The following is a 22,059-nucleotide window of genomic DNA, read 5'->3' on the forward strand; positions in this document are numbered from 1 at the left end:
TGATTAGTGAAATAATAATATGCAGGGGTTAAACATCAAAACACTGGGTTCATGCACTTCATTTGCATTTAGTTTGTTGAGAGTTCATTTACCTAACAAAATGCTGAACCACAAGTAACTGAGGTTATTAATGAAGAGCCTCTTTCTCATCTTGTTGTCATTAACCATCATTAATGTGCCTAAGTAATCAAATCGCAGTGTACACAAAGGGCCCGAAGTTCTGTCAGGATGAAATATTGTGTAAATTGTATTATATTAAAATTAGTCACCGAACTGTTTGGAGACATCTTTCAAAGCCTATTAAAATATTTTGATTATTTATTTTGATTAATATTTTGGCTTGCTTTGTGGAATATGAAACTTAAACAGAAATGAGCAGAACAATGAAAGAAATTGAAGGACTTGGTCAGGTGCAGCCCAGAGAACTAGAAGAGACATTGAGGGAGAGAGGGGGAAAGACAGAGAAAGAGAGAGAGAGAGGAGGAGTGAGAGAGTGAGAGGGAGAGAGGAGTGAGAGAGAGAGCGAGAGGGAGAGAGTGTGAGAGAGTGAGGGGAGAGTGAGAGGCAGAGGAGGGAGAGAGAGAGTGAGAGAGGGGGGGAGAGTGAGAGAGTGAGAGAGGGGGAGAGAGAGAGAGTGAGAGGGAGGAGGGGCTTAGGATCAGACCAGCAGCACTGACAGCACACAAGCATGTGACAGGGTGAACTAGAGGCCAGATGAGCTCTTTTCCTGCCAGTGAGTCTGCTTTCCCTCTCTCTCCCCCAGAGAGTCTGCTCTCTCTCTCTCCCCCAGAGAGTCTGCTCTCTCTCTCCCCCAGAGAGTCTGCTCTCTCTCCCCCCGTGAGACTGCTCTCTCTCTCCTCCAGTGAGACTGCTCTCTCTCTCCTCCAGAGAGTCTGCTCTCTCTCTCCCCCCGTGAGACTGCTCTCTCCTCCAGTGAGACTGCTCTTTCTCTCTCCTCCAGAGACTGCTCTCTCTCCCCCATAGAGTCTGCTCTCTCTCTCCTCCAGAGAGTCTGCTCTCTCTCTCCTCCAGTGAGACTGCTCTCTCTCTCTCCTCCAGAGAGGCTGCTCTCTCTCTCCTCCAGTGAGACTGCTCTCTCTCTCCTCCAGAGAGACTGCTCTCTCTCCCCCCGTGAGACTGCTCTCTCTCTCTCCTCCAGAGAGACTGCTCTCTCTCTCCCCCCGTGAGACTGCTCTCTCTCTCCTCCAGAGAGACTGCTCGTTTTCACTCCCTCAGTAACCACATTTAGGCTACTTCTTCACTCAGAGTCTATCGTGCACTCTTTCTGTATTTCTCTCTCTCTCTCTCTCTCTCTCTCTCTCTCTCTCTCTCTCTCTCTGGGTATCAAAGGACTGGAGATTGAGTGGGAAATGCATCTTTTGTTGCCCTAGTGTGCTGAAAGGCACACGGCAAACTGCTCCCTAAATGGTATCGTCCCTAAACACTCAGGGGACCTATTCTACCCAAACCAGGCTGATTGTGTATAACTGCTTCACTATCTCTTCAGCATACAGTTTACCCTTAAAATGCCAAACTGGACCTGAGTGGGGCCAGTTTTTTTCTCTTTGTCTAGGAGACCAGGTGGCCCGAAAAATTCCCTGAACCGTGATGACAAGTAATCCACTCCCAGACACCCTCTCCTCCCCGCGGTGCCCCTGCCGCTGTTACACTCAGCCAACGCACTCCGAGCCCTGTCCCGCACAGCTGTGCACTCTCATCCTCCTCCTCACACACCCCTTAACTGTCCATTATTGTGCCTTCCTGCACGGGGGAAAGAGATGTTTACTGTGTCACAGGCAACTGAGTGACACTGTACCCAATTTGTACAATGGGGGGTTAATTCACAATGTGATAAGCAGTCTATTAGGTAATTTCTCTCCCTCACGCTCTCTCTCTCTCACGCTCTCTCTTTTCTCCTGATTTCTCTCCTATAATCATCTCTCTTCATCAACCTCATGCCGGGATAGACAAAACAGAGAGGTGTGAGCTAAAGCATTCTGCATGTGTGTATTTGTTCAGTGGTAGCAGGCTCCTATGGTTGCTCTACCACCCTGTTAATTGCCCCCATTTGAGCTTCCCCTATAATGACTGCAGGGCAGGAGATAAAAAGAAAGAAAGCAATTGTGATTTAATCAAATAAAGATGGGTGAGCATACATACGCTGCTTGGAAAGAATTAAGGATATAATGATGTGTATGTAAATATATAGCAAGGTATTCATTACCATGGGTAACACAGCTGTTAGCTTGCTGGTCATTGGTAAAATTAAAGATAAATTGAAATTACCTGCAAACAGTTCAACTTTTTGAATGACTATTTTAAATAACATGTTTAAACATCGCTGTATTTAAAAACGAAGAGAATATGTATCATTATATCTGAATTTACTTTTTGGTGTTCAAGGGGCCAAGGAACGGGGGGGGGGGGGGGGGGGAACATTTAACAAACAGGGCAGTTGTCAAGCCTCCCCCCCCACACACACACACCCGACGCCCACTCTACACACACATACATTGACCCCCACATACATTGACACACACACACACACACACACGCACGCACGCAAGCGCGTTAGTCATTAGAGTATAGCTGTGGCTGTACCGCTGCACGTATGTGTAGTGATAGCAGGATCTTGGGTTTAGGCAGCTTCGGAAACATACACAACTAATTAGGTCCGTGTGGGCGAGAGGAGAATGTTATTCTCTCCGTCAATACGAGAGGAACAAACAAAAACCTACAGTCGCCTTCTCCTGACGCTGTGTAAACAGGCTCATAAAAATAGAGTACATTTCTGGTCAACAACACTTAATCTGAGGCCCCCACATACAAATTTCCTTTATAATTAGGTGAATGTTAAGATAAAATTAAAGGGCGGCGTATAAATTATGGTACTCGCTGTTTTACATAAGGATGTTTGACCAGGATCTATTATTTTATGTTGTTAATTTACTTTAAAAAAAAAACAAAAAACGTGCGCCTTGAGTGTTTCACACGATCTGCTACTTTCACACGCAAAATTATAAAAATATTTTAAAACAGACAACTATGATGAATAAGGCAAAATGGACGTCATTAAAACAAGTATGTATTTTAGGCATCAGAAACTGCGAATCGCGTCTCATTGTTCGTCTTTTGACCACAGATGGCGGGCGAGCTCTCCCCTTACCCCTCGTGCGCACCAAATTCAGAGCGCACCCCGTTTACCTTCTCTCGCCAATCAATATCCCGTTCCAGTCCATTCCCTGGAAATCCGTCCCAGGCTTTTTCCTGCCCTCTTTAGATCAATGAATTCGCATAACCCACTCTGTGCGCGCGCGGAGCCCGTGGACCGCTAGCTGCCGTAACAAGTGAAGCGCCGCGCGTCCTCGCGCGAGTCTCCACAGCAAGGATGGAGAGGCGATGCTTTTAACGCTTCCGTTTAACTGTGGAGAGTACGAGCCGTCGCAACCCTCTTGCGTACACTCGCAGCGTTCTTGGCTATCGTTTCCCATTTACTCGGAGCTGATGAATTGAATTTTACGGTGTGATTAAAACCGGATTTGCTGTGACACTGGGACCCAGGCGCTCTGCCGTTAAGCAAAATTATGCAGCGCCCTCGTGGATGTATTTATCTGAAAAGACTTCTGTCTGTTGTATTTTGGCTATATTTTCTCTGTGGCATCTCTACAACGCTGGGTAAGTCTTAGGAAACACTCGTTATTTCAGTCATCGAGTCTGGTGCGTTTCACAAATTTGGCATCCCATATTTGATGCTGTGTTCTATTTTCATTTGTATACCAGGATTCTGGATCATTTCAAACGTAATTGCCGAGAATCTTTCAAAGTACTTTTTAAATTTTGGAGTAGACTGGTGCAGCACTTGCAGCATTTTGTAGCTTCTAAAGCTCTCGTGTCTTGGCGAGGTTCTCTTTGCAGTGGTCTATTGGAGACTAATGAATAACGGTGTGTTTTATTTCCCTTTAAAGCACAACACTGAACACGTGCCATCTATTTGTTTCCTTCAAGTTTAACTAGTAGACGCCGTTGATTGATGCATGCCTCGTGACGCCGGCGCATAATAGACCCCGTGGATGACCGACCTTAATCATCGTAAATCAACCCCTTTATTCATGTGCATTTCGAAAACTATTTGTGTGACAATGCAGGTCCCCGTGAAGACTGTTCCCGCATCACCCACGAAACGGATCGGTGACCTGGACGCTCGCGCGCTTCAAAGGCACGGTCCCGGTATAACATGACCAACGAGTCGAAGTAATGCATCTGTCACCTGGCGGTCTGCTTTCTGCCTTTCTGCATGCGTGCTGTCATACGGTCGCTGCTAGACGGTGCCGGTTCTATCCAGACCCGCGTGCCACCGTCCTCCTCGCTGAACTGGCAGCGGGTGCCTCCTGGTCTCGGTTAGCGCTAAAGGAGACAAGACTAGGGCGGACTGTACCGAAGCTACCCTGTCCAGAAAAGTCACTGTCTTCTGATGTCCAAGCCGAGAAAGTGGCTTGGAGTCGTTTTGCTTTCGCCTGTACGAAAAGCAATTTCATAATAACTCAAAAATGAATAGTGAATAATCTAAAAAAAAAAAAGTACCGTGCCTTTTTGGCGTCCGTAGTTTTATTCACCGTCTCGCTGTTGATGCGCCACCTCTCATTTCTGTCAGTGATCGATTCAGAGCAATTTGGATACTTGGAGTTAATTAAGTATTCAAGTCCGCGCGAGTGTGCGTGCGCGCGTGCTACAGCGATAGCGGAGCGAGCGCGACCGGCTTCAGGAGCTGCATTTTTCACCGGTAGGACAATATGTCCATCGGCACAACAAATTGGTTTCTGTCCATCAGTTACCTGAATCTCTAGCAATCCAATTTGAAGCAAACGGAGCTTTTTTTATCGTTCACTCAGGGGAAAAAAAGGCTGTCGGTGACTGTTTTGTATTTCGTCCATTATGCCACAAGAGGAGCACTGTTCCGCCGCAGTCACCCGGCGCGTCCTCACCTTTCTACTCACCACAGTGCTTCACAATTACCGTTATCCGTGCGTGCGCGTCATTGTGCATTTCATTGTGTGTTTGTCGCTATCATCAAGCCTGTGGCGCGCGGTTCCTTCGCTGCTTTTTCTCCTCTTACTTTTGACCAGCACGACACACACACACACACACACAGAGAGAGAGAGAGAGAGAGAGAGAGAGAGAGAGAGAGAGAGAGAGAGAGAGAGAGAGAGAGAGCGCAGAATCTCTCTGTCCCATAGATGAACAGATGTAGAATAGCTTGCAAAGGCTGGAGCTTAAGTCTGCTTTCTTGTGAACGTATTTCCTGTTTTTGGCACTTCCGTGCGGATGCTGATATCAGAGGTCATGTCAGTATTACTCCAGCGCACCGAGTATTTCAGAGGCACAATCATCCCTTTCTCCCATCTTACTGAATCACATGGGAAAGTAGCAGAGCAGATGCATGAGTTTAAAACTTAAGAGCGAACTGTTGGAAACAGCTGATTCACTCATACCATGTTTATACATTTTTTTAATGTTCCCATTATGTTTTGGCACTAGGAGTTCTGCTAATGGATGCCTTTGGAGTATGGGTTGTAGCTTAGGTTTGAACATGTCCGTATTCTAGTGGAAAATTCCGGAAAGGGTTCCTGGGGAAACCTAGAGAATGTTGAAACCAGGGGCACATATAGGGGAAGGTGCAGGATTTTAAGACCCTGTGACTGATAGGGGCCTTACAAAATTAACAGAACATTAGTTCAATTTTTTCATTGGAGATCAGTGTGGTATCTTTTCATGGGACCCAATATTCCTGGCAGAGCTTAAGTGGATACAATTGGCCAACTATGCAGAGAAGCCTCCAGAAAGCAGTATTTGTAAAGCTTTAACTTATTGTTTTACATTTCATAAATAATTTATACACAATTTTTGATCATTTTCATTTCTACTTTGGCTTGTTAAAAGTATACACAGCTGTGAACATGCTGCTTCCAAAGATTCCACTGTTCTGCACAGGCTAAATGGACCGATTCCATGGAATCATGCAGCGCATTTTCAACAGTCAATCAGAATATGTCTAATACATTAAAAACACATCCAGCTACTGCTTGTTATCGCATTAAACACATTTGTGGTGATACAACAAAATGAATTAAATATGGTAACATTCATATATCCTCATTGGTGTTACATTTTTCAAAGCAGAAACAGTTTTGTACTGTGTGATTGCTCAAATAGACCATTCATGGTCATTTTCCATCCTGTCCTAAGTTTTACATTTACAGTTCTGTATATTTGGTTAGTGTAGGTTTTGGTAGCCTGCATGAAGACTTTCTACCCTGCACCCAGTTCAAGCTCCACCCATGGCCCCGCCCCCTGGCAGGCCCATCAGAAACCACACCTCCCAGCTGTTACCTGTGCACACCTGTGCATGTGTCCTGCAGCTGTGAGTCCTGCGTCTGTGAATATGTCCTGCTTCTGGCGTGTCCTGCTCTATCTGCTGTCCTGGCAGCCCAACCTCTTCTGATGCTCTAATAAGCAGACACTTCTCTTTCCTTGATGCGCCTTGATGAATGATGCCACGTTTCACCAATGAGCATGAATCACTGGACCCCTTGGTGCGCCGTAATGGGGTATTGATACTGCCGGCTCCACGCGGAATCTCGGGCACTTTGATCCACAAGCTGTTTGGAATTCTCGTTCTATTAATAGCACGGCTCTCGTTGGGGTAAGGGCGCGTAGGGAGACTGTAACACATCTGAGGATTAATTAGCGTTTCTTTCTTTTTCTCTTGTTTGGGTTCTTTGTTTCTCTCTCGTGTCAGCAGAGAGGTTTCCTCATCTGGCCGCTGCCGTTTTGCCAAAACAATGGTTCGTCTCGATGCTTGAACACATTTGAATAGGAATAGGGAGATGGGGACCAGCTGTTCAACCCCCCCCCCCCCCCCCCCCCCCCACAACACGCGACTTTATCTTTCTGTGGACTGCAAATGACTATGGGTTTGTTTTCTGGAGTCTGCAGATGACCGAATTTCAAAAACTAATTGGAAGATTTTTGCGTTTGATGCCGCACATTTCTTGATGAATACCGCTGTGTTTATAACACATGTATCGACTAACTGGTTTCATTCTCTATTCTGCAGTGTGTTTTAAATAACAATTTAGCTCAATTTTCCGCATTATTTTATTTTTAATTCCTATTCGAGTGTCAGGGTGGATGCCTTGTAATTGTGATGAAAGTCCGTCACTTGATACTCTGAATGCTAAGTTGGAAAGGAGGGTTCACAAATATACGCTGTGCTGTCAGATTGCACTACTAGACCAGTAGTCTCTTAATGCCCTACTGTATATAGTCAGCGTGTACATTTAATGGTGCTTATCATGCCCATCTCAGGTGTGCTCATTCAGAAGGCACATTGGTAGCTCAGTGGTTAAGGTACTTTACTTATAATCTGAAGGTTGCCAGTTCAAGCCCCATTACTGGCAAGTTATCACTGTTGGGCCTCTGAGCATTGTGTTCAGTCCTAACTGAGTTCCTTTGGAGAAAAGGGTAAACATTTCATATGCTCTTTGACCCAGGCCTGCATTATTTATGCTTTTAGTTCTTCTGTGACTGCAGTAGTGCATTGTTGGTACTACATCTGGTGTCTGACATCCAGATATTTCTAGTGAGAAGCAGGACTGCTGCCCACGATGAGTAACCAATCAGAGGTGTTTTCAGTGTTTGATCTCTGACCTCTCATGCTCCTGCTTTAGGGTTCAGTGTTTTTGATCGGTCCCTGGAGTTCACTCGGCCTGTTTTTATGTTTCTGTAGGTTGTGCTATGACAAAGGTACTGAAATAAACTAGTCATCATTAATCACCCCAAATATTCACAATCACTCAATCATAATCACAGTTGTTTGCAGTTCTAATCATGCAGGCCTAATTAATATTAATTAAGTTCTTAGGTAAGTGAAAGCCCATCCTGTTTTCTGTAGTCTGGAGAAATCTAGAACTGGGCTGTAAGACAGAGGCAGTGAAGCAGGGCTCTGGAAGCAGCGAGTTTCTGATTCCAGTGTTTTCAGTGCTACTGTAGTCTGGGACAACTGTGAGACGTTTCACTAGTGAGTTGCAGGTATACTTGGCGAGGCATTGGCGAGCTCTCACACAACCAATCCTTTTCACTGTGCAGGTTTGTGTCTTTTCCTAATTTCTTTTTTGGAATTTAGCCTCTGTAATGTATTTGGTGCCTCTATCAAACATATATAAAATATTATTTAACTGATTTTGTTTGTTGGGGTGAATCTTGAGTATTCTTCTATTAGGATTATGAATGTGGTGTGGTATGCACTTGCTTTAATGTCACTCATTAAACCCCTTTTAAAAGTTATACAATTAATTTATATATTCTTGGGACGGTCCCTCTTTGGGAAACAGCACTTTAATTGCAATGGATTCCTCTTTCACCAGTTCCCATTGACAGCAGTACTAAAGCTCTACTTAGAATGCTGTAAAATGCCTGAGCTCTTAGCGCTGTCGCTATCAGCTTAGCGCCATTCAGAGAGGAACTGATGCTTGAGGAGAAAAAAAGGAATTAAAAAAAACCCCAAATGTCAAGTCTGCTCACACCATCATTATCATAAAACATTTCAAGTGGGCTTCAGCTCAACATCTAATCAGGCTTCCAATGACAAAACTCGGCCCTTGTCTGCATGCTTTGCCTTTCATTAGTGTGTTCGGTCCAGCCTGTCCACCCAGTCGCCCCCCCCCCCCCGGCACCGCCGCTGTGTGATTGGAGAGCTGGAGGCCTGAACCATAAAGCCTGTAGCATTTGCTAATCCCCGTAAGTGGCCATAAATTCAGCCGCCCATGTCCCACGCTGCAAGACGGAATGCCTGGTTTGAGGTCAGCCCGCCGTAAATCCGGCGGCCAGCGTGAGGTGCTACGGCTGTTCTGGGGTCAGTCTACCTGAGGTGTTTATTCATGCTGGCTCTGTCCACCACGTCCACGGTCACCTCTCTGGAGAAGCCGGCACTGCGGCTGTTAGTTTGCTCCCGCCTCGCTTATGAGGCGTGGTTCAGTCCGGGCAGGGTGCACTGATTAGCGCTCACGTTAATGCAACTCAGCCTGACTGTAAGCTCAAATAACCAGCATACGAAACGTATCCGTGCTGTTTTCTCTGTGTAACAATGTGACTTAACTCGCGTAATAATAACTCATGATGTAATTTGTCATAAACTGTTGACTCAAGGACTCGAGGACATAGTCTTGCCAGCCAATTATACAGCAGCATTTTCTTCCTGTAGCTAATGATTTACAGAGACATGTAAAGTCAAAGCAATGACACACAAGTACAAAAAGAGGGCAAAGTGAGAGGATCACAGCACCAGGGGAACAAAGGGCTCGATCTAGGGCTTCTACCCCGATATGTGAATTTAGAGAGTTGGAGCTTGGAAGATAAAGTCAGCTGGGTGTTTACGCAGATGCGCCGGGCGTCTGGCGCTACCTGCATGCGTGCAGTGCATGACGCTTCTCTAAACGCATGGTCACAGGATGCCAGTTTGTCAGCGTTAGCCGCGACGCGGTCGGTGGGTTCAGCGAGTCGACGGGATCTGCAGTCACGTCGTGGCCCTGCGCTGAAGGAGGCTGACAGCGAGGCCAAACCGAGGGGTGGAGCAACGGCAGAGCGCGTTGGAGGACCAAGCGTGTACAGAGACTGTGGTGTGGCTGTGGGAAACACCTTGAAGACGGGGAGGGGGACATATGGTCGATGAGATTTCTACCCTGATTACCTGCTCATTATAAGTAAGAGGAAGTAAAAGGCCGTGTCCTTATGCTGGCAGTTCAAGCACTGTAATCACACGGGGCAGTGAGTCTTTGTGGTTGTCGAGCGTAACCCGCCCTAATCAGAGCACAGTGATTATGTCCTGCTCATTCCCATCGTGCTCAGCTGCAGATTTGAGTGGAGAAGCAGCAGGCGGGGGGTGGGTAGTGTAGCCCGGTGTCCACGTTACGGCAGAAGTGACATGAGAGGCAGAGATGTGGCTGTTTTGAACGCCACCTTCAGCGACGTCAGGCTTTACCCCGAATGTGGCTTCCCTCGACAGCTAACAGTGTTTGACGTTTGTGCAAACAGGCTCGGAGCAGAGTGTGTGTGTGTGTGTGTGTGTGTGTGTGTGTAAGACTGTGCACCATTCTGCTTTGCTCCCTGCAAGCTGAAAGCTGGGGCTCGTTGGTGAGCGGTCTGAATCAACAGCCGGGCTAACAGAGGCCGGGAGAGGGAGCTTAGCTCATTTGTTCAGCATTGGAGTGGAGGGAGATGCAGCGCGCTTGCTGAATTAGGACCCTGAGCGAAGGTTAATGGAAACACGGGCGCTCGTAAGGTACATCTTACAGGCCCACCTTAGAGGCCCACCTTACAGGCCCACCTTAGAGGCCCACCTTACAGGCCCTCCCAGTGGGTGCTCAGGATGGGCGAAGTAAGGCAGCGGTACCGATCTTGTGCAGAAGGGGGCCGTCAGGGACCTGTACGAGAACAAGCGGCCCTGAAGACGCTGGAGATGTGGAAAGGCTTCGGACTGTGCTCCTGGCTGCGAGTGCTTCTCTGAACCTTTTTCAAAAGGAGAGAGAGGAGACTAGAAGTGGATGAAAGCGTCACAGCTGAGGTGGAGGCCGTCACCGTTCCAGCGCGAGATCCATTTGGGACGTGTCCTACTTCACACTATTATAGATAGATTTTAATGAAAACATTTTCGAAGTGCCCAAAGACACATCTAGAAACATGGAGACATTGTTCCCCGCTTTATGCATCCGAGAGAGAACGCAACCCATTTCCCTCTCTCTTTTTCTCTGTCTCCTTCTCTCTCTCTTCTCCTCTCTCTGCCTGTTTCTCCCTCTGTAAACGCCTGTGAAGTCTGAGATCAGTCTGTACACACTAGCTCTGACACTGCAGGCTCTCTGCAGGCTGCTTGATTCCTGAGCCCTTCAGCCATGTAGATAACACCATCTATTACCTGGCCTCCGCTCCTGCCTGGGAGACTTCACTCTGCTTGCCCATCAAATAGAACTTACTGTCCCAGCATACACTCACAATCCAGAAAGGCTTTTAAATATGCATTACAAACAAGGCCCTCAGTTCAGCTACCTCTGTCTTACCTGCACAATTATTCCACGTTTGCCACTCTGTTTTTCTTAAAAGCTGAAGAGGTGGAAAACAATCTGAAATTGCCTTAATGAGACTATTACCAGTCACATTCACACATTGGTGCCTTAGACAGGCTTTACACACACACACATACACACACACACGCACACACGCACACACACACACAAACACACTCATACATAGGGAAGCTCACTCTATGTGTCTGCGTGTGTGTTTGTGTGTGTGTGTGTGTGTGTGTGTGTGTGTGTGTGTGTGTGTGTGTGTATGTGTTCTGGCCTGCTGGACAGATGCAGTGAGCGTGAACCAGCTCTCTGACTTCACAGTGTTCACAACGCACACAGAATACAATTATTACCACAGCACACCATTTGTATTCTGGGATTGAAACAAACAAATGATTCACTGTGAGTGAACAGCCAGAATGGAGACTACTGCATAAATACACTGCTTAGCAGGTGACTGGTTGATTATCAGCCATAATCAACACCCTCCTGCTTGACCACATACATTAGCCCATTTAAACCTTAATGTGCACATGTCTGAGGTTTAGCGCTCCTCAGCACGACCAAACATAACCAACGTGACTGCAACTGTGGCCCAGCTACGCTTTAACTCAGTGACTCATAATGTCGTCATTCTCCGTATGCAAAGCATAAGACTGCATGCCTTTATTACTTTTCATATGTGAGAGGATTACAGCTATTCCTCGCTGCAGAGTGTGGCAAACCAAGAGAGAGCCTCAGTGGGTATAGAAGCCACCTGTTGCTGGCAGACAGCAGGCAGACAGCGCTGCACTTACTTCAATTAAGAGAGAGCTGTTAGTCTGGACAGCAGGGAGAGCTAGTTTACCACCACCACTCTGCCAGTCACATGCATAAAACCATAACCCTGAGAGAGAGAGAAAAATCACAATAATAACAATGACAATAACAACCACAATAATTATTATTGCTGTTGCTGTTATGTAATTTAATATAATAATCTCTACTTGCTACTTTAATCAATTTGTCTATTTTACTTTTGTTTACTATTCTTTGCTCTTAATTTCTTCATCACAGCTTTGGAAATACAAGTCTAAATATTTATCATGCCAATAAAGCACCTTTGAACTGAACTGTATTGAATTGAATTGAATTGAGTTGAACTGGAGGATGGGGGTATGTATGCTCTTCAAGCACTTTTCAGCTTCAAGCTATCTGCCTGGTTTAGCAACTAGGAAACTGAGAAGGGAGACCTAGAGAGACAGAGAGAGAGAAAGCTAGAGAGCAAGAAAGGTAGAGGGAGAGAGACATAGGGTGAGGGAGAGAGACACAGGGAGAGGGAGAGAGACATAGGGAGAGGGAGAGAGACAGGGAGCATGAGAGAGACATAGGGAGAGGGAGAGAGACAGGGAGCGTGAGAGAGACGTAGGGAGAGGGAGAGAGACATAGGGAGAGGGAGAGAGACAGGGAGCATGAGAGAGACATAGGGAGAGGGAGAGAGACACAGGGAGAGGGAGAGAGACATAGGGAGAGGGAGAGAGACATAGGGAGAGGGAGAGAGACAGGGAGCGTGAGAGAGACATAGGGAGCGTGAGAGAGACATAGGGAGAGGAAGAGAGACAGGGAGCATGAGAGAGACATAGGGAGAGGGAGAGAGACACAGGGAGAGGGAGAGAGACATAGGGAGCGTGAGAGAGACATAGGGAGCGTGAGAGAGACAGGGAGAGGGAGAGAGACATAGGGAGAGGGAGAGACACAGGGAGCATGAGAGAGACATAGGGAGAGGGAGAGAGACATAGGGAGCGTGAGAGAGACATAGGGAGAGGAAGAGAGACATAGGGAGAGGGAGAGAGACATAGGGAGAGGGAGAGAGACATAGGGAGCGTGAGAGAGACATAGGGAGTGTGAGAGAGACATAGGGAGAGGGAGAGAGACATAGGGAGAGGGAGAGAGACACAGGGAGTGTGGTGGTGGTGAGGCTGTGTTCTGGCTACAGGGAGTTTAATGCAGTTTGTGTTAGGAAGGTGGCAGCTGGCTCACTGACTGTCCTCACCAGCCTCAGGAAGGGGACAGATATCATCTCTGCTCAGCAGACAGACAGAGAAACAGCACAGTAATTAACTGTGCATGATCAACATGGATGCCTGAAACCCACCAGTCTACAGTATAGATGAATGAGAGAGAGAGACTTTCTAGAATACAATAAAGAAAATGTCCCTGTATCTTGGGAGAGAAGTCTGGACTGATCATGTAAACAGCATAATGTGTAATTAATTTATTCCAATTTATTTCCCCTTTCTTGTTCATGCTAATTTGTTTTGACAGTAATGTACCTTGTAACATTCATGCAACACTATATTGAATTTCATTGATTTTTATATTTATTGAGACAGCTTATGTCCCTTTTATGTTCCTTTTATAGAGCACTTAACACACTCACCTTTCCTTCCTAGAAATGTAGCTACTCATTTGCAACATATTGTTCCCTCTCTGCCACAGTACGATCAACATCATTATAGCAGCACTGTAGTTCAGACTCTCTGTATCACTCATAGTCTTGTAAAACCCAAACGAAAAGTCCAAAAAACCAGATCTAGGAACCATGGCAAAGGTTCCTGAGCAGATCTGTTTCCCTGTTTGTTCTCCAATTGTAAATAAAGTTTTTCATGTCCAACCAAAAGGTTAAACAGCTGCCACTTCACCTTCTCTCCCAGACTGTAACCTGCACCAAAATTAAAGCAATGGGATGTAAAATCTTCATAACATTTTTGAAACACAGTGCTTAACAAACCAAAAAGCAGCTTAAGTCCTGTATGCTCAAAAACAGGGGAAAAAAGCAAGAAAATGGTTTCTCTAAGCCCACAAAACATCTGCACACGAGCCACTGCTTGTCCAGTCACAGTGGACAGAACCCTCCAAACTTGCTGCCTTTCCCCAGCAACATCAATCTCACTGCGCAGACTGAATACTTCCCATTTGGTGAAGGCATATTTAATACGGTCACAGGACATTTGTACAAAAACTGTCCAGTCGGAGGTTTCAGAGGGCCTGACTTGTCTTTTAAATGAAGTCTAATCACAATCTGTGGAAAAGGCCCCAGTAATCCCACCGCAGGGCCACTCTTTCTGGGTCTTTTTGCCCACATCAATAACAGTCTTGATGAGAGAGAGAGAGAGAGAGAGAGAGAGAGAGAGAGAGAGAGAGAGAGAGAGAGAGAGAGAGAGAGAGAGAGAGAGAGAGATGGACAGGGAAAGAGCTGGAAGACGAGTGAGATCAGAAGAGAGTGAGAGAGTGGGATGGAGAGAGAGTAACAAAGTAACAAAGAGATTGAGATAAGCAGGGTTGGTTGGGGTATAAACAGGGAGAGAAAGATAAAGGAGCATGGGTGAGAAAGAGGGAGAGGAAGAGGGAGAGCGAGAGAGAGAGAGAGAGAGGGAGAGAGAGGGAGAGAGAGAGAGAGAGAGAGAGAGAGGGAGAGAGAGAGAGGGAGAGAGAGAGACAGAGACAGAGAGAGAGCGAGAGAGAGAGAGAGCGAGAGAGAGGGAGAGCGAGAGAGAGAGAGAGGGAGAGCGAGAGAGAGAGGGAGAGAGAGAGAGAGAGAGGGAGAGAGAGAGAGAGAGACAACAGTAGAGATCTGCATTAACGTGCTTTACTCATGAGACCACCATGTCATGCAGAAGGAGCAGTTCTGGCTGCAGTTAGCTTGCTGATTCACTTTAGGCAGAGCTTAACCCACAGCCAAACACCACTGGGCACTGGCTTCTACACTGCACTGTTGAACATCAACACACATTCGTTGCTGTGTGTGTGTGTGTGTGTGTGTGTGTGTGTGTTTGGGGGGGGGGGGAGTGAATGCTGTGATGTGAGGGACTTGTTTATGTGTTGTCTCGTAGTCGCATCCATCCACGAAATCACAGCAGACATCAAGAAGAAGGACAGACAAACATATGGAGCACTGTTCACTCAGCCAAGCAGATCCTGAGATGCCTGTTTCCTGCTCACTCTTGTTTTTATTCACACTAACCCACACACATGCAAACACAGACACTCTTTCTCTCTCACACACACACACACACACACACACACAAAGGCATGCATGCACACATGCGTGTTAACAGACCCTCATCTGTGATCCTCTGTCTTCTGGCCTGTGTGGTATACTCAGGTTCTTGCTATCAGTGTGATCTACTTCAGGTCCACTCTGGTGATAATCGTGGTCCACTGTCAGCAAGTGGGCTGTCACCATCTTCCACTGACACACTCCACTGGCTAGGTATGAGTCAACAAATTCCAGGTCTCTTTTTCTCTCTCACACGCACACACACACACACACACACACACACACACACACACACACACACACACACACACACACACACACACACACACACACACACACACTCACACCCCCGAACCTACATTTACATCATGTGGCGGATGCCCTTGTACAGAATGACTTATAGAAGTACTTTATCTCTATCAAATGCTAGCATAAATAGTTTAGTGTCAAGAATACTATCAGGCCCAAACCCTGGTTAAAGCAGAGAAGAAGACAGTAAAAGTTTTTTTTAATGCATATTTAAGTGCTCAGCGGCTCAGTAAAGCCGTGAGTCTTCAGTCCTGGTTTTAGGACAGCTAGTGACTCAGCTATATGGACCACATGGGTGCAGGACGAAGACTCTCAAACCTTTATAGAACAGACTGCAGAACATAGCAGAGATTGTTGGCCTTTTGTTTATTAAATATCTATGGCTGAAGACTGAAAGTTGATTAAAAGTTTCATCTTAGACTTGGAATGTAGATTAAATGGGGGTGGAGCTAGGCCGCGGTTCCACCTCTCTTTACTCATGTTTTACTCCTTCGTTTTGTGTGGGTAATGATATTTTATTGTTGTTTGTGCTCAAAAATGTACTGAACTGTAATAGTGTTTTACCTGGAGGTAAAACATTTGGTTTTAGTGGCATTGTAGTTGTGTTCCACAGCTGGAGAGTCCAGCTGCTTTGGATCTCGGTTCTCCGAGGACGTCGCCTCCACCTTCAGCACACTGTACTGTAGGAAATAGCTTTGAAAATGGAATGCATAAAATTACTTTATGTGAGAGAGAGTGAGAATGAGAAAGAGAGAGAGAGAGAGAATGCGTCCCTAAAGGGTGATTGTTGATAGTTCTGGACAGAAACATGCTTTTAGGAACATACACAGCAAGTCGGAGTTTTCAATTCAATGAATGAACATTTCAAGTCAAAACTATTGAGCGGTTATGCAGCCTCTGGAGGCTACAATATGCGAACCACCTCCTTCCTGAAGCAGAACATTTATTTAGACGCATAGTTTTTACATACAGATGCTAATATGCAACTGATTCCAGTAACAAATCAATTTTGGATTTACTGCATTACCTACAAGAGCCATTTGGTTTCATTTCTCTCTCTTTTACATCAAGCCTTACAAATTATGTGTAATCACATATGGCCATCATAACCCATATGGTTGTTTTCGCTGAATGCTGACTGTGTGGAGCACAGAATGACTGTTTTAGGTGAATCGTATGGCCTGAACAGCAGACAGCCCAAGGTGTTACACCTGATGACATCCTCACAAGCCAAATGAGCAGTGTCATTCAAAGGAGCAAGTGTAATTGAGACAGCAAGAAGCAGACCTCTGTACACACACACACACACACACACACACACACACACACACATCAGCAGTAGAATAAAGGGTGAGATGATGACATGAGATGTTTAAAAAGCAGCGTCTGTTCAAAGGGTCAGGTCTCATTTCCATCACAATCGCCTCTCACACATCCATCTGTCCATGCCTGGTATACTCCCAGCAGGGTGTGTGCGTGCGTGTGTGTGTGTGTGTGTGTGTGTGCGCGTGTGTGTGTGTGCGTATGTGTGTGTGTGTGTGTGTGTGTGTGTGCGCGTGTGTGTGCGTGTGTGTGCGTGTATGTGTGTGTGCACGCGCGCGCATGTGTGTGTGCATGCGTGTGTGTGCGTGTGCGCGTATGTGTGATTGTTCTGGCCAGTAGTGGTGGAAACAGGAAGGCACATGAGTGAGTCTCTTCGCTGCAGTGCTCTTTATAATTGTGTTTGTGGGGGTGGCATTGATTTCAGGTCCTTTTGAAAGTGCATGTATATCCGTTTAAGTGTTGGGCCGACTAAGTACGAGTGTGCATCTGTGTTTGTTGTGTCAAATATTATAGCCTAGCTTCTTTTTATTTTTGCTTTCTCTCTTTTTTGGACATGCTCTTTTCCTCTCTTTCTATACCTCTCTCTCTCTCTCTCTCTCTCTCTCTCTATGTAAATGTTTCTCTGGATGAGTAACAGCCAGTGAGGAGCAGTGAGTTAATTTCACTGCAGCGAGAGTTTAATGCTGTCACATTTAGGCATGCTTCGCTAGCCAGCGCTGTCTCACACAACCACTAGGCTGTGTGTGTGTGTGTGTGTGTGTGTGTGTGTGTGTGTGTGTGTGTGTGTGTGTGTGTGTGTGTGTGTGTGTGTGTGTGTGAGAGAGAGACTGGGTGGAGTAAACTTAGATGCTGACAACTGTAATATCCATTTCCTAGTTGCTAAACCAGGCAGAAAGCTCGAAGCTGAAATTAGCTTGAAGAGCATACATATTCTCTCTCTCTCTCTCTCTCCCTCCCTCTCTCTCTCTCTCTCTCCCTCTCTCTCTCTCTGTCCTGTATGATTCTCAACTACACAGTGATTTGTTTTCCTGAGTACCTGTATATCCTTAGCCAGAGCGACCGCATCCCCTCGTTGCCGTGACGGCGGTCACCACGGCTTGCATGCTCCCTTCTTCACACAGGCTCCTGTTTCTGTGCCACTCGCATGCCTCATTACCATGGAGATAGGTGGAAGGTGTTGTTATTTCGTTTTCCCACAGTGAGACTCTGTGGCACTTGGGAAATGGACCCACTGGAAGCTGGCTGCTTCGCACCGAGGCTCAAGCTCCTGTGCCATAATGAGCAGAACGATCCGTGAGTCATGAGGCATTACATTTGCCCAGATCATAAACCTGCATTTAGACCATGCCAAAACCCACCGCGCCCTTCACTAATGGACTAGAAATCATTTCTATTCCGAAGGACACTTTTAATCAGCGATTATAGCCATTCGTGACGTTGCAGGCACAGTTGAATCACAGTAATCATAATCACGATCATCTCTACAAGGACCTTCAAATATAGGTCACTCATGCTAATGTGGTAGATGGGTTATTGAGACTAGCAGTGTTGGATTATGGAAGACACACACACACACACACGCGCCTGAGTAACCAGTGCTGGCCACCTGAGCCCCGAAGCGCCACGCGTCTGATCCCGCCGCTCACTGTGCCCAGGGGGCTGTATAATCAACCTGGGCTCTCTGTTATTTCTCTCTCTCTCTCTCTCTCTCTCTCTCTCTCTGTCTCTCTCTCTCTCTCCCCCCCCCCCCCACCCCCATGCTGCTCTAATCTGGCCCTGGTAATTGCCCTGTCACTGCCTGTAAACCCACGCTGTGATGGGTGTGATGGCGCCGGCCTTCTGCTCTCCGTGCGGAGTTATTAGTGGGCTCTGCATGAAGCAGTGTCCGCTGGTTAGGGAGGCTGCCCTCTGCCCCCCTGCCCTTCTGCCCATCAGACAGGACTCATCGGGGAGAGGGGTGGACAAAAGGCGTCTAACCCCCCGGTCTCATCACGAGGGGCCGCAGCTGAAACACACCCACAAAAAGCCTCATTTCCATGGCGTCACCCAATAGCTCAGTTCACCTGGACGGGTTCGAGGGCAATTATCACCTTAGGTCGTTTGAATTGGCATAATTGATTTAGCAGGATATGTTGCGCTAGCAGTATTACGACATGTTTATTCGGGGCAGCTGCTTCCCTCAACAGTTCCACTCTGCTCTGGTGAAATGAAGGCGGGCTGGATCTCGGAGTGACGGCATTACCTCAGACCTGCACTGTGGGATCCTACTGGCCATCAGAGTGTGGAGCAGAGGGTGAACAGGGTGTGGGGATCACGCCGTGGCCACTGGGGACTGAGTTGGGCTTAGTGTCGCTATAGGATGCGCGGCAAGGATGTAGAGGTAGAATGTGTTCACAAACACAGGAATATGATCAGAGTTGCGGTGTAAAATGGAAAATATACTGATAAATATTCTCTCTCTCTCTCTCTCTCTCACTCTCTCTCGTCATCATAATTGTGGGATAAATGTGGGAAAATTACCAGATGTAATCTGATTATGGTCGGTGGTGCTATCGGAGTATGGGCACTGGGACACCCTTTCTGTATGCTCGTACAGAAAGATCCATCAGATCCAGTGAAATCTGTAAAGTGGAACTGAGTCTCCACTACTCAGAGAGAAGGACAGAGAGAGAGAGTGAGAGAGAGACAGACTGTCTCTACCTGCCAGTACCTCTCCATCACACTACATGTCTACACCTTTGACAGGGTGAAAGATCCCCAGTGTTTCTCCTGTCTCCAACTGAGGGATGGGGATCAGAAGCGTAGTCTCTTCTCACATATACTACACCTGCACTGTGCATGAACCACACATATACTACACCTGCACTGTGCATGAACCACACATATACTACACTTGCACTGTGCATGAACCACACATATACTACACCTGCACTGTGCATGAACCACACATATACTACATCTGCACTGTGCATGAACCACACATATACTACACCTGCACTGTGCATGAACCACACATATACTACACCCGCACTGTGCATGAACCACACATATACTACATCTGCACTGTGCATGAACCACACATATACTACACCTGCACTGTGCATGAACCACACATATACTACATCTGCACTGTACATGAACCACACATATACTACACCTGCACTGTGCATGAACCACACATATACTACACCTGCACTGCGCATGAACCACACATATACTACACCTGCACTGTGCATGAACCACACATATACTACATCTGCACTGTACATGAACCACACATATACTACATCTGCACTGTGCATGAACCACACATATACTACACCTGCACTGTGCATGAACCACACATATACTACATCTGCACTGTACATGAACCACACATATACTACATCTGCACTGTGCATGAACCACACATATACTACACCTGCACTGTGCATGAACCACACATATACTACATCTGCACTGTGCATGAACCACACATATACTACACCTGCACTGTGCATGAACCACACATATACTACACCTGCACTGTGCATGAACCACACATATACTACACCTGCACTGTGCATGAACCACACATATACTACATCTGCACTGTACATGAACCACACATATACTACATCTGCACTATACCTGAACCACACATATACTACACCTGCACTGTGCATGAACCACACATATACTACATCTGCACTGTACATGAACCACACATATACTACATCTGCACTATACCTGAACCACACATATACTACATCTGCACTGTACATGAACCACATATACTACACCTGCACTGTACATGAACCACACATATACTACATCTGCACTGTACATGAACCAAACATATACTACATCTGCACTATACCTGAACCACACATATACTACATCTGCACTGTACATGAACCACACATATACTACACATGCACAATACCTGAGCCACACATATACTACACCTGCACTATACCTGAACCATACATATACTACACCTGCACTGTGCATGAACCACACATATACTACACCTGCACTGTGCATGAACCACACATATACTACATCTGCACTGTACATGAACCACACATATACTACACCTGCACTGTACATGAACCACACATATACTACATCTGCACTATACCTGAACCACACATATACTACACCTGCACTGTGCATGAACCACACATATACTACACCTGCACTGTGCATGAACCACACATATACTACATCTGCACTGTACATGAACCACACATATACTACACCTGCACTGTGCATGAACCACACATATACTACATCTGCACTGTGCATGAACCACACATATACTACATCTGCACTGTGCATGAACCACACATATACTACACCTGCACTGTGCATGAACCACACATATACTACACCTGCACTGTGCATGAACCACACATATACTACATCTGCACTGTGCATGAACCACACATATACTACATCTGCACTGTACATGAACCACACATATACTACATCTGCACTATACCTGAACCACACATATACTACACCTGCACTGTGCATGAACCACACATATACTACACCTGCACTGTGCATGAACCACACATATACTACACCTGCACTGTACATGAACCACACATATACTACACCTGCACTGTGCATGAACCACACATATACTACATCTGCACTGTACATGAACCACACATATACTACACATGCACAATACCTGAGCCACACATATACTACACCTGCACTATACCTGAACCATACATATACTACACCTGCACTATACCTGAACCGCACATATACTACACCTGCACTATACCTGAACCACACATATACTACACCTGCACTATACCTGAACCACATATACTACACCTACACTATACCTGAATCACACATATACTACACCTACACTATACCTGAATCGCACATATACTACACCTACACTATACCTGAACCGTATATATACTATACTTGTACTATACCTGAACCACACATATACTACACCTGTACTATACCTGAACCAGACATATACTACACCTGCACTATACCTGAACCACACATATACTACATCTGTACTATACCTGAACCACACATATACCACACCTGTACTATACCTGAACCACACATATTCTACACCTGTACTACACCTGAACTATACCTGAGCCACATCTATACTACACCTGTAGTACACCTACTCCAAACATATACTACACATGTACTACACCTACTCCAAAAGTATACTACACCTGTGCTACGCATCTGCACTACACCTATACCACACGTATACTCCACTTGTACTACACA

General features: G+C 46.2%; 1 protein-coding gene across 2 annotated transcripts in view; it reads left to right on the forward strand.

Annotated features, from left to right (window-relative positions):
• The first annotated feature begins 3,336 nt into the window (after positions 1-3,336).
• dcc (DCC netrin 1 receptor) overlaps positions 3,337-22,059 on the forward strand; it is a 212,284-nt gene continuing 193,561 nt past the window's right edge. For both annotated transcript variants that reach the window (XM_035526723.1, XM_035526724.1), the window contains exon 1: positions 3,337-3,675. In XM_035526723.1, the coding sequence (XP_035382616.1) occupies positions 3,585-3,675 (91 nt within the window). In that variant the 5' untranslated portion in view covers positions 3,337-3,584. The remainder of the gene's footprint in view (positions 3,676-22,059) is intronic.

The sequence above is a fragment of the Electrophorus electricus genome, chromosome 6 (genome assembly GCF_013358815.1).
Source record: "Electrophorus electricus isolate fEleEle1 chromosome 6, fEleEle1.pri, whole genome shotgun sequence".
Taxonomy (NCBI): domain Eukaryota; kingdom Metazoa; phylum Chordata; class Actinopteri; order Gymnotiformes; family Gymnotidae; genus Electrophorus; species Electrophorus electricus.